An 11,771-nucleotide genomic window follows, 5' to 3' on the forward strand; every position below is an offset into this window, starting at 1 on the left:
TTTTTTTTTTTTTTAAATTCTGTTCATCAAACACTGGGGAAAAAAGTCATCAGACTCTGCTTTAGAGAAAACCACAATGCTGAACAATGGAAACGCTGCAGGTGTTCATAAATTACTAAAGTACCCTTACAATGAAGTCCAGAGCTTTGAGTTTTAAGTGACACATTTCAGCTCTATATGTAGAGCATATGTAACTTTTTTTTTTTTAATCTGCCTACATGGTGAGATTATTACTGTACTCTAAGAAGTCCCACTGTGTAAAGTCTGTAAAACCCAATAGTCAAAAGGAGAGAAAACAAGCAGTAACAGCCTCATTTTGCTCTACACTTGTCATTTCTATTCTCTCCCTCCCATTTAAAAAATATTGCTTGCTGGGATAACTTCAAGGAATATGCAGCTCCTGTCCTCTCCTGTTTTGCAGTCTTAAGGTATCCTCTTGTTACCACACAAACAACATGTTTTTATTTTGAAGGGAATTGGGCAGAGTCAGCACTGAAGTAGTCATAATATCCATGCATTGCACTTCAGGCTCCCAACATCAAAAAGTTGCCTGCTGCTGTTCTAGGGCACTGAGGAGTCATGGGCATCAGAGCCAAGCCGGCTGCAGACTGGTGCAGGCCGGGGTTCAGACCTAGCCACTGCCACAGCAGCTTTTCCCTGATGCCACTTCTCCCCACCCCTAGCATGGGCAAAAGCTTCACCCTGCCCCGCAAGCTCTCAGTTTCCACAGCCAACATGTTGCTCAGCCCTACCTTAGAACTAACCTGTACAATCCTAGATGTCCCCAGCACACTCCAGACATTCCTAGCAGTTGGGCAGATTGACTAAGCTTTGTCAGAGTCAGCAGCAGGGAAAGCTGAAGTTTAAGGTTGCGTGCAAAGTATTTGCAAATATAAAAACCGATGCATATATCAATGTACTTACCATTTCCGAGCAAGGAATTTGGCTGTATTGGCATTCTGTTTTTGTCTAGAATACTTACGAGCTAGTCAAATCATTTATGGAATGAAAAAAAAAATCTATTTCAGTACTAGATGTAAAGTACTGCAGTTCAGTCATGAAAATCACCTGTATCAGGTTAAAGAAAACTATGGATCTGAGCTACCAGCCAAGGAACATATTCTTGTGGAGCAAAGTTTAAAGAGAGTCCCAATGCTATTCACAGGCTGAATCCTGCAAGGCCTAATGGGGTCTCAGTCAAGTCTGTTTAGGTGCAGGGTCTGTCCATAAACTAGACTCAACAGAGACACTGCTGGGTATGCCAAGTGATGTTACATGACCATTTGGATAAACAAGACAACACAAAAGACCACTTACTCCTCTCAAAGCAAGGTGCACTATACATTACATTATCACTGGTAAAATATATTACCATGGTAAATTATATAAAATTGATTCCCCATTTCTATTAGTAATGAATAATCCAATTGTATCCACTAAACCATTGTGTGAAGCAGCATCTCTTACATAAAGACTCTGCAACATTTAACTTAATTGTGTGGGTGGCCTGAGTGCTATTTGTAGGCATCTGCACAATAAGGAATGTAATAAAAGAGCTTCTCCTATAAAAAGAAAAACTCCAGTATTTTGATTAGTCATCCTTCTCAGGCAGTGGCAATATAATAAACTTGCTTCCCTATATTAAATGTCCAAAAGAAACTCAAGCTTTTTCTTTTATTAGGTTTTATATAACACCCCCCCCAGCCAAAAGCCCTCTAAAACTAAACCCTTGTTTTTCCTGCGATGACAAATTTTACTTCTCTGTACAAAAACAACAACAAAGAAACAGAGTTGTCAGGGGACTGGTGGCGAACTTCAATGTTTGCCAGCTGGAAAAGGAAGGAAAAGTTCCCTAGTCCTATTTTCAAAGGCAGATATACGTTAAGAAAATGGCACCTTAGTTGCCAGTGTCCCCTTAGTAACATTATTAGAGCCTTATTAGTGCCCTTGAAACCTGTTTTCATTCAGGGAGTTTTACTGTAGAGAAGCTGCAAATAGTACCCTATGTATTGAGGGAGGGAGAAAGTGCAGTCAGCTATAGAGAGCATCAAACTGGGCCTCATTCATTCCTATGGGGAGTTTCAGACACCAGGTCTATCCTGTTCATTCCTTGGGGACTTGTCAGAAAACAAATCTACCCCACTCACTGCTGTGGGGACTTTCAGGCACCAGGTCTACTGCATTGTGCCCTGGACATACTACAGATCCTTCATCAGCAAGTCACATCCTCTCTCTGCTTTGTTTCAACAGAAACACAGGAAATGACCTACTGCTCAGCCTTAATATCTATCTGACCTTGTATCTTTTCTTCAACAGTGACCTCTGCCAGAGCCACCAGAAGTTTAAGAATTGCAAAGGCAGATACAGGAAAACCACCACACACTGCCCATGACATTCTCATCCTGCTCCTTTACAGTTCAAAATATTCTGAAATTCTGCACTGCTGCAAAATTTGTTAGCATTAACTCTGAACATTCTTGATATGCACATACATTTTTGCTCCCTCTTCCAAATCTTGCTAATTCTTGGCCTCAACATCCTTTGGCAATGGGTTTCACAGTTTAATTATGCATGATATGAAAAAAGGAATTTCCTTTTATCAGTTTTGAGTATTCCTTTCTAATTCAAGAACCCTGCCTGACATTGTGCAACAAGCAGAATAGAATCAGGCTGTTACTATTTGTTATTCCAAATCCTTCCACAAATGGAAAGGGTGAAGGACAAAGTCTGAGGATGCTGTAAACAGTAACTGTGTTTTCTTAAATCCTTCTGAGACCCCTGTGTAAAAGACACTGGAGAACTGCAAAGCATTACTAAGTACTCTCTTGCTGGAAAACATTCTACCTGTTTTGTAAAAATGTGACAAGAGATCCTCCTTTTCAATGAATCGTTGATATAGCCAATGGGTGAGGGCTTCAGGCTCTGCAGGTACATCTTTAATTGGAAAAATCCTACCAAAGAAAGAACAGAACAGTGTCATTGAATCTATTTAAGTCATTTTATATTTAAATCTCTCTTGCCACAAAACCATGACAGACTAAAACTGGAGAAGTATCCTCTGCAGTGAGCAAAGGGTTAAATTAAACACACAGCATGCAATGCTTTCATTTTTTCTGTAAAATTGTCAAGACGCATTAGAGTTGGTGGATTTAACAAACTGAGAAGCTTGCTCTACCTGCTTGAGGAAATCATTTATTTGGAGTTGAGGGTTGTGATAATCATTAACACCTCTTCTGTATCTTAAAGCATGCCCAAAGGAAGTGGCTCGCTCGCTCTGGAATTCCTTCAGTTGGTTTTCTACTCTAGCTGTACTGATCCCGTAAGTACGCTGAAATACTACTGCAACATTTAAGGGCAAAGATTAATATTACAATCAGTTCTATACTTCTAACTCTAATTTTCGATCCTGATATAGCTATTTATAGCTATGCCTATATAATGGGAGGGATGCCAGAAACATTTATACTAGAAATGAAAGCAAAACAATTCAAGGCTGTTTTACAGCATAGCCCAAATCCTGCCCATTTGGCCAGGTCAGGAGGTATTTCAGAACATACAAGACAGTCAGCTCAGAAACACAGGACAGTTTAAAGATAAGCGTCACCAATATTTGGACATTTTTTTTTTTTTTTTCAACAAAATTAGAGCGCTCAGAGGCAAAATGCTTACATAAAGCAGGAAGAACTGCCACATTCTCCTTTCAGGCTGCCACTGCAGCCCCAGGATACTAATGCAGGAATCTCTGGCTTCAAAATGGGAAGGAAAAAGTTGCAGTGAAACATCCGAATTCTTTTAAAATGGCAAATGCTCCAGGTACAGGACAAGCGGCTTTCATGTGACCTGTTTAGAGCAGTGATTCTCAGTCAGGGTGCGGGGACATCCTGGGGTGCCACAGGGTGTGAGATGGGCAGGTGAGGTATTAGGGGATAAGTGCAGGCTCTGGCTGGTCCAGGCCTGACTCCTGCCCTGCTCCCACAGTCCAGCTGATCTGCACGAAGTAACACTCTAATAAACAAGTTTTTTGAAAGGGCGTACTGTTCAAATCCCCGAAGTTACGAAGGGCTGCCTTGAGTCAAATGAGGGGTGCCTTGAGGATAAAATGTTGAGAACCCCTGAAATATGGACTTGTGAAAAGGGCAATCTTTCTGGAAGCTGTGCAACACCTACAGAGTGGGACCGTAGTTCCTGACTGCTCCCGACTGCATTACAAACCACACAGACAGCCTTGCCACACAGTTTCAGCCACTCCTACATGCAGAAGTGGAAACAGGATAGCCCTTTGGCTCCCAAACTTGGAAACAGCTGCTCCAAGTGAATTACTGTGACACTTTCCAACCTCTGAAAACTGCCAAAGCAAAAGACTGTATGCAACCCTAACAGCACAAAACCAAACACCTTAACAAGACCAAGGTTAAACATTTAACTATTCCAATACAGAATCCAACACGAATATGGATCTTTGAACTGGCAGAGCCACAAATGATAGACCTATTTTAAGGCAAGGTGTCACTATCAGGAGTAAACTCAAATATCAATTATATTCAGAACCAAACAAAACAAAAAACTCTTTACATAGTAGCCTCCACAGTTTATTTGTGGCAAGACATACTTCTCCCTTGCTGAACTTCCAGCTTGCAGAGACAAGCAGATTTATAGTTTTATGTTTTCCTAGAAAGTGACAACCACAAAAACACTGTAACCTTTCTACAGGATTTCAGCTTCAACTCCAAATTCTGGTGCTTTTATCAGCATAACTAATTCAGCAGCCAGATAGCGGGGTAACTTTTAATAATTCAAAGTATGAGACCAGAACAAAATCCTGCATCAAAATGTCAGAAAGAGGCAGCTCTTAACAAGGGCAGAGACTTCTTTAGAAACACTGCTCCATGCACAAGAAGGGAGTTACTAACTTTTAAGCAATAGTCAAAATATATACTTCCCCTAGCATTAGACTTATCCATTTTGTGCATCCTCAACTTAGAGAAAGAGCGCTTCCTACCATACAAATTACCATCTCTATTTCACCTCCTTCCCTCAGATGGTTGCTATCATGGTTTAGTCTCAACAAGCTTAGAAGTAAATGGAAAGGCCAGGGAAATAACTGCTTTCCACTCCAGAGTGGACTCTCCAATGCAAATACCTTTTGGCTTCTTGCGCAGAATTGCTGCACCTTGGCCTCTCAGTATGCGTCAGGCCTGACAGTGCCCTCCTCATACAGTGCTATGCTTTTATTGTTTTTAATGGACTTTCCACTGCTATTTAAAATATAGAATTCATTTTGCTTGGAAAGATTTGAGGTAGAGTGCCCTAACAACTGACTCTGCAATGTCTTAAACAGCATAGCTCCCTTGGAGAAGATGGAGAGTGACTGAATAGGATTATGAAGTGCCAAGCAAGAATTCTTTAAATACACCCCTTTTTTATTCTCGGAGCATCTCTTGTTCCACTGCTGTATTCCTCATGCCTCACTCCTTCCCACTTCTGTTTTCTTTGCTTAACAGCATCTCATTGCAACAAAGTTGACATGAAGCCTTCTAGACACTGAATGTGCCTCTCACCTTTTAAATCTCTTGCTGGTAGACTGACCCTATTTTTGATGTTGTATTTCTACATCTGGGACATTCTAAACTGAAACTATTAATCTGACATTTACAAACAGGAGATTCCCCCTCTCCCCATATTTACTCAGTTTTCCAGCATTGTAAGTCTTCTATGCATCATCTACTTATCACAGCCCAACACCGGTGAGAGTCACTCAGTGACAAAATAGTGCCAAACACTCCGCGCTGCTATTTCAGTGGCACAAAGTTGACAAAACTTCCTTTCAATTTTCCCTCTTCTCAGAACTCTAGAAACCAGGACCATCTGACCCAACGGAAACAAATACATCCTAGTATGTTCTCAGCAACTTGTTTTTAGCATTAAACAGCTACAACAATTCAGTTCCTACTGTTTAATGCAATTAATTTTATGAAGCAATTATCTCATAGATTAAAGCCATTACACATTTAGGAAAAATAAAGCTGCTGACAGATCAACAATGAATCAGTGTTTATTTAGCTTACAGCCATTATGCTGCACAAAGGGTCTTCATAGCTATTGTTAATATAAATCTAATATCCATTAGTTTCTTAATCACTGGGTAACAAGTGCCCCAAAAAGTACTGCTTGCCCCGCCTCAATAAAAAACTCTGGATGATGATGATGATGTATAAAAAAAAATAGCTGCAAGTATTAAAAAATCTGGATGAGTAACAGCAGGAGGTGGCTCCATTTCAGTGGCATTGCATGCACACACAGGAAGGGTACAGCATGATACACAAGCACAGGAAATGTAAATCCTAGGCTCAGCTCTGCCATGGGCTGTACATGATGCAAGGAAAAAAAAATCACCTCAGGGCCTGCTATCCCCAAAGTCCATAGTACTGGTACATTTCATTATCTTCCAGAGGACAGCTGGGTGCTCAGCATTGCTGGGTGCTCAGTAATACTTACTATGCCTGAAAACATAATTGTGGGGAAGTGAGGTCCGACCTGGGATGTGGTGGCAGGGCAATTAAGGTACCTGGCTACAGCTCCAGAGGCAAGAGATTGAGCTCTGCTTTGGACTTGTGCTAAAGGCTGTCAGATTTCCATAGATGTTAAGGGCTGGATGGGACCTTACAGATCATCAGGTCCAGCCCCCCGTACTTGGCCAGGAAAGACTGTTGACCTGGCCCGGCTATGAATGGATGCCTGACCAGGGATGTGATGCTAACCACATCACTTATTGCCTTCCTTGTCACTAGTCTGTAGAGACAGGCACACTAGCCTGATGAGCTGTTTAACTTAGGAAGGCCTTTGACTTTTTAATATGTCCAACGTACCCCAAGATCCCTGTATGAATCATGCTATGAAGTGCCAGATGAAAATCCCCTGGTAGGTAATTTAAGAAGGCACAAAAACAATAGTCAGACTAGAAGCTGTTTTAAGAGTGAAACTGATTTGATTAATTTTATTATCAAAAGAAAAAAAAAAAAAGAGGTAGAGTGCATTAAGCAGGCAGGCTTATATCTCAATCACATGGCTTCCATTTTAGTACTGTGAGTTGCTTTAAACTGATTTTTAACCTGTAACTGCTCCCAGAATCAGTCAGCAGCAGCCATTTAGTCAACAAACATTTTACTTTATGCACCATAAATCACTTTGGTTGGAGAAATTATTTGCAAGTAAAGTGATTGCCTAAAGAAGAGTAACTTAAAATGGTACACCCAATCTAAGACAAGGGAGCAGGCTGCAATATGGTTATGTGCTAACCTGACTGGAGTTTCATTTTAGAGTTGAAAAAAATATTGTGCGTCCTTGAATCATGTTAAGAACCTGGACAGTGCAAAAGAGAGAGCACCATCATGACTGCATCCTAATGGCAAAGCAGAACAGCATCACCTCCCTTCCCCCCACGCTCATATTCATTCCATTACCATGCACAGGACCAAGTTCAACCCTCATTGTAGTTACGCACAGCAGAGAAAGGCAGAATGATTCTGACTAGCATAACTTGCTATAATGAATATTTAAATCTTTTGACCACATGGACACTACTGAGACTAATCCACTGGGGGAAGGAGGGAAGAAATTACAGCAGCTAACATCCATCTAGTTCAGTGTCAAACGAAGCAGTTTCTCAAGTATAGATGCTCATCTTAAGTGCTGACACTGGGCGAGTGTGCACATGTGTGTTAAACACATTCTAATCTTAAATATGGCCCTGGCTAGCATCATTCCAGGACAGGGTAGACAGTTTGTTTAAAGAAAAGCTTTCTGGACCAGGAAGCCATGAAAATTTAATCTGATTTAATCCTTGTCCCCCTTACACTCACCCAAAAAAGATGGCCATTTGTTCATGAACACTAGTTCATCAAGGTCATTTGTACATGGTATGAATTTGCAGCTGTAGCCTACCCATTTGTGAGTTATGGAGACCACTCACCATGTATGATGATAAAGTCTTTATACAAGTGCCATATCCCCAAGCATTCCATGGATTGTGTATATTTCATAGGAAGTGCTGCTTAATTGTTGCAGATCACTTCAAAAACATTAGTAGAGGGACATAAAAATCACCTCCTCCCCCCCCCCCAAAAGCCAATCATCTCATTACCATGAAGCCAGCAGTAAATCAGGAGTCAAAAAAGCCTCTAAAATAAGCTAAGATACAATTTTTTGATAACAAACAATATCATTTCCTTTTTCGAATGGTAGAAGAAGTCTCATTTTTAAACATGTAAGGAACTTACTGCTGATACAGAACTGAAAAGCATCAATTTGGCTCAATGTAGTTTGGGGAGAAGAGTGAAAAAATTCAGTAACTGGGGGTGGGGGAAAGAAGAGAAGGGAAAAACATCTTTGCAACAGCTGGATTTAGAAACAATAGCAACTTTATTAACTTGTTCTGAGGTTTGGGATTTAGAAAAGTACCATCATACTTGGTAAGATGAGTAAGCAGAGAGGTGTTAGTGGCCAAGGGTGGAATCACATATTTCAATCCCCAGGCTGGACTACAACAGTAAGTCTAATGTAGAAGGGATCCAGCAATCCCATGCTTCAGAGTTTTTGCTAGTTGCCTGCAGGAGTCAGGAAGGAATTTTCTGCCCTGCCTCATGAATGCTCCTGGCTCCAAGGCAGAAGCATAAAGAAGCAGCTGAGCACCAGACAGCAGCAACTTCTGGCTGCCATTGTGCCACTGGCACGACTGCACATCTGGAGTGGGACAGGTTAGTTTTCTGCTCTCCTCTTCCACACAAGCTGCTGCCCAGTTGTCCTGACCTAGGTACACTACTGTTCTGAGGTTTTTTCCATGTTCCTTTAAGTTGTTGGGACACTAGCCACAGCCATAGCTGAGACTTTTTGATTGGAGCTTCCTGATGCTCCAGCTGATACTTAAAAGCCTCAAGGATGCCCAGTTAGAGGGTCCTGTCCTCCTGTTCAGCACATGCTGACTACTAAATAAGGAAAAAATCCTTTCTGAATGGTAAGGACTGTCAAAGTTTTGCCTTTTTCTTCCAAGGGTCCCCTCTGGGCATATGCCTTTGTCTCCCCTGGTTTTACCTATGGAATGTTATACAAGATGCTCTTGGTGTTTCTGGTTACATACAGGTGTTTGAAGGGGTGATTTTGAAGAGTCCTCTGGTCACTGATTACTTGTGGCTAGAACCAGACATTGCCTAATGAAGCAGATCAGCTGTACCATGACACATGGCTAGATATCAGGAGGCGCTACTTCACGGTCAGGGCAGCTAGGGTCTGGAACCAACTTCCAAGAGAGGTGGTGCTGGCCCCTACCCTGGGGGTCTTTAAGAAGAGGTTAGATGAACACCTTGCTGGGGTTGTTTGACCCCAGTATTCTTTCCTGCCATGGCAGGGGGTCGGACTAGATGATCTGCTCAGGTCCCTTCCAACCCTAGAAACTATGAAGCTATGAAACATCTGCTTCCACTTCACTGGGTGAAGTGCATGTTGTCCCTTGCCCCACCCTTGATAGTATGGACAAGGGGCAATGTGATCTCGCTGCTTTTGTCACTCAGCTGACCCGGGCATGGGCTTTTTCCTGTCCAGCCAGAACCACTGGCCTATGATTGTGGAGGAGCAAGTCTGGCTGAGTGGGGAAAAAAGCTCTGCTTCTCCCACTCAGCCAGACCTATGCTCAGGGTCTGGCTGAGTGGAGAAAGCGGGAAGATCACATCGTACTTTATTTATCACCATCCAGGGTGGCAAAGGGGGCAATGCATTTCACCTAGTGAAACAGATCAGCTGTGCTGCAACCTGGGGCAGGAGAAGTAGGGTTTTCGCCTGCCCAGCCAGACCCAGGGCACAGGTGGGTGAAATCCAGCCCGCTAGGCCATTCTATCTGGCCTGCAAGGCCCCTACAAAAATTTAGAAAACTAGGATTTATCTGTCCTTGGTTCCTGTCAAAGATGACAGGAACCAGGGGCAGTAGGACCCAGGGGAAGCCCCAGTGGGCTCCTGAAACAGCAGGGTCCATTTGGCCCCCCCCCCAGCCAGAGGCCCCACCAGGGGTTTCTGGCCTGGGACCATGTGGCTCCTCCGGCATGGGAACCTCGGGCAAGAAGGGCAGGTGACAAGCTGGTGCTGAGCATGGCTGGGGCTCCCTGCTGCAGCCACTCACCGCTCGCCCAGGGCTGTTCTGAGCAGGCACAGGCAGCCCCAGGTGGGCCGTGAGCAGCTGTAGTGCAGGGTGCTGGGCACAGGGCAGGGCCGCATTTTCCCACACAACACCAGCTTATAACCCACCCCCACTGCCAACTTGGGCCCTACGCTGGTGCCCTGAACCGGGCAGTTTTTGCTGCTGCCGCCCACCCAGAGCTCCCACGCTGGGCAGCCCCGGGATGGCAGTGGCAGCCTACCACAGCACAAGCTTGGGGTCCAGGCTGGCAGCGGGGGCGAGTTACAAGCTGGTGATGAGTGTGGGGAAAAGTGGCCCCTCCCTCACTCTGTGGCTGGTGCCCCACACTGCAGCCACTTGCAGCCCACCTGGGGCCGCCTGTGCCTGCTCAGGACAGCCCCACTTGGGCTGCGAGCAGCTGCAGCAGGGAACATGGGACAGGCTGCCTTTCCCCGCACTCAGCACCAGCCTGTTCCCTGCTGGCAAGTGCAGGGTTGGGGTTGCACACTGCTCCCCACCTGTACCACAGAGCTGAGGAAGGCATTGGGAGTGAGCGGGCGTGGGAGCCAGTGGGAGCATGGGGCCTGCACTGGTGTCCCAGGGCCAGCACCCGTGGGGCTCAAAGTTGGGCAGCAGGAGTACAGGGTCCCAGCTGGTAGGGGCTCTATGGAGCTGGGCCAGCTGCCCCCTCTCCCTGCTGGTGCAACCCAGCCCAGCTCCACAGCCCCCAGCCAGCCTGTGCCCTGCTCTGGGCTCTGCCAGCGCTGGCCCTGGGACACTGGTCCCAAGATGGTGACGGGGGGGACACCTGTCAAGGGGCAGGGATGCCCATGCAGCCCCAGACAGCTTGCCAAAACTGGGTAAGTGGCCCTCCGCTCAAAATAAATTGCCCACCCCTGAATTAATGGATGTTCCACGTCCATGTGGTGCAGCAAAGGGTATCCACGTCTATTTGCTCAACATTCACGCTAAGCAAAAAGGTTTATGGCAACATAGATAAAAAGGTATCAGACATCCGTTTCTACCCGATGAGCACGGGTAATTGGACTCACTTGCTCAAGAAGCTCCTTCCAGTCCTATGTTCCTATGACGTATGGTAAGTCGCAAGCTTATGGGATGAATTTACCACTTTGTTCCACAACAGACTGCAGGACTGGTACCAACACACAATATACTAATATCTAAGAATATCAGACCCCCCCCATCCTCATTTACACTGTGATGGTTTCACTCTATTCATGAGTTAGCAGACTGTTGCCTTACATACATAGGCTACTTGTTGCTAAACTAGAAAGTCAACACCTTTCAGGAGCCTTTGCTGCATCTTCCTGCATCCTATTGCCCCATACAAGTATTTTACACTGTATCAGTGCTAGTCAAAGCAAGCAGGCCAGCAACAACTAATTTTATATCAAAACTGTGCTTTTCTTAGAACAGCTAGTATTTCATAGTTTCATAGTTTCTAGGGTCGGAAGGGACCTGAGCAGATCATCTAGTCCGACCCCCTGCCATGGCAGGAAGAGCACTGGGGTCAAATGACCCCAGTAAGGTGGTCATCCAACCTCCTCTTAAAAACCCCCAGGGTGGGAGCCTGCACCACCTCACTTGG

General features: G+C 44.5%; 1 protein-coding gene across 2 annotated transcripts in view; it reads right to left on the bottom strand.

Moving 5' to 3' along the window:
- LPGAT1 (lysophosphatidylglycerol acyltransferase 1) overlaps positions 1-11,771 on the bottom strand; it is a 131,502-nt gene that overhangs the window by 2,306 nt on the left and 117,425 nt on the right. For both annotated transcript variants that reach the window (XM_019516424.1, XM_019516425.1), the window contains exon 6: positions 2,845-2,951. In XM_019516424.1, coding sequence (XP_019371969.1) covers positions 2,845-2,951 — 107 coding nt within the window. The remainder of the gene's footprint in view (positions 1-2,844; positions 2,952-11,771) is intronic.

This window comes from Gavialis gangeticus, unplaced genomic scaffold (genome assembly GCF_001723915.1).
Source record: "Gavialis gangeticus isolate Ggan-Ray unplaced genomic scaffold, GavGan_comp1, whole genome shotgun sequence".
Taxonomy (NCBI): Eukaryota; Metazoa; Chordata; order Crocodylia; family Gavialidae; genus Gavialis; species Gavialis gangeticus.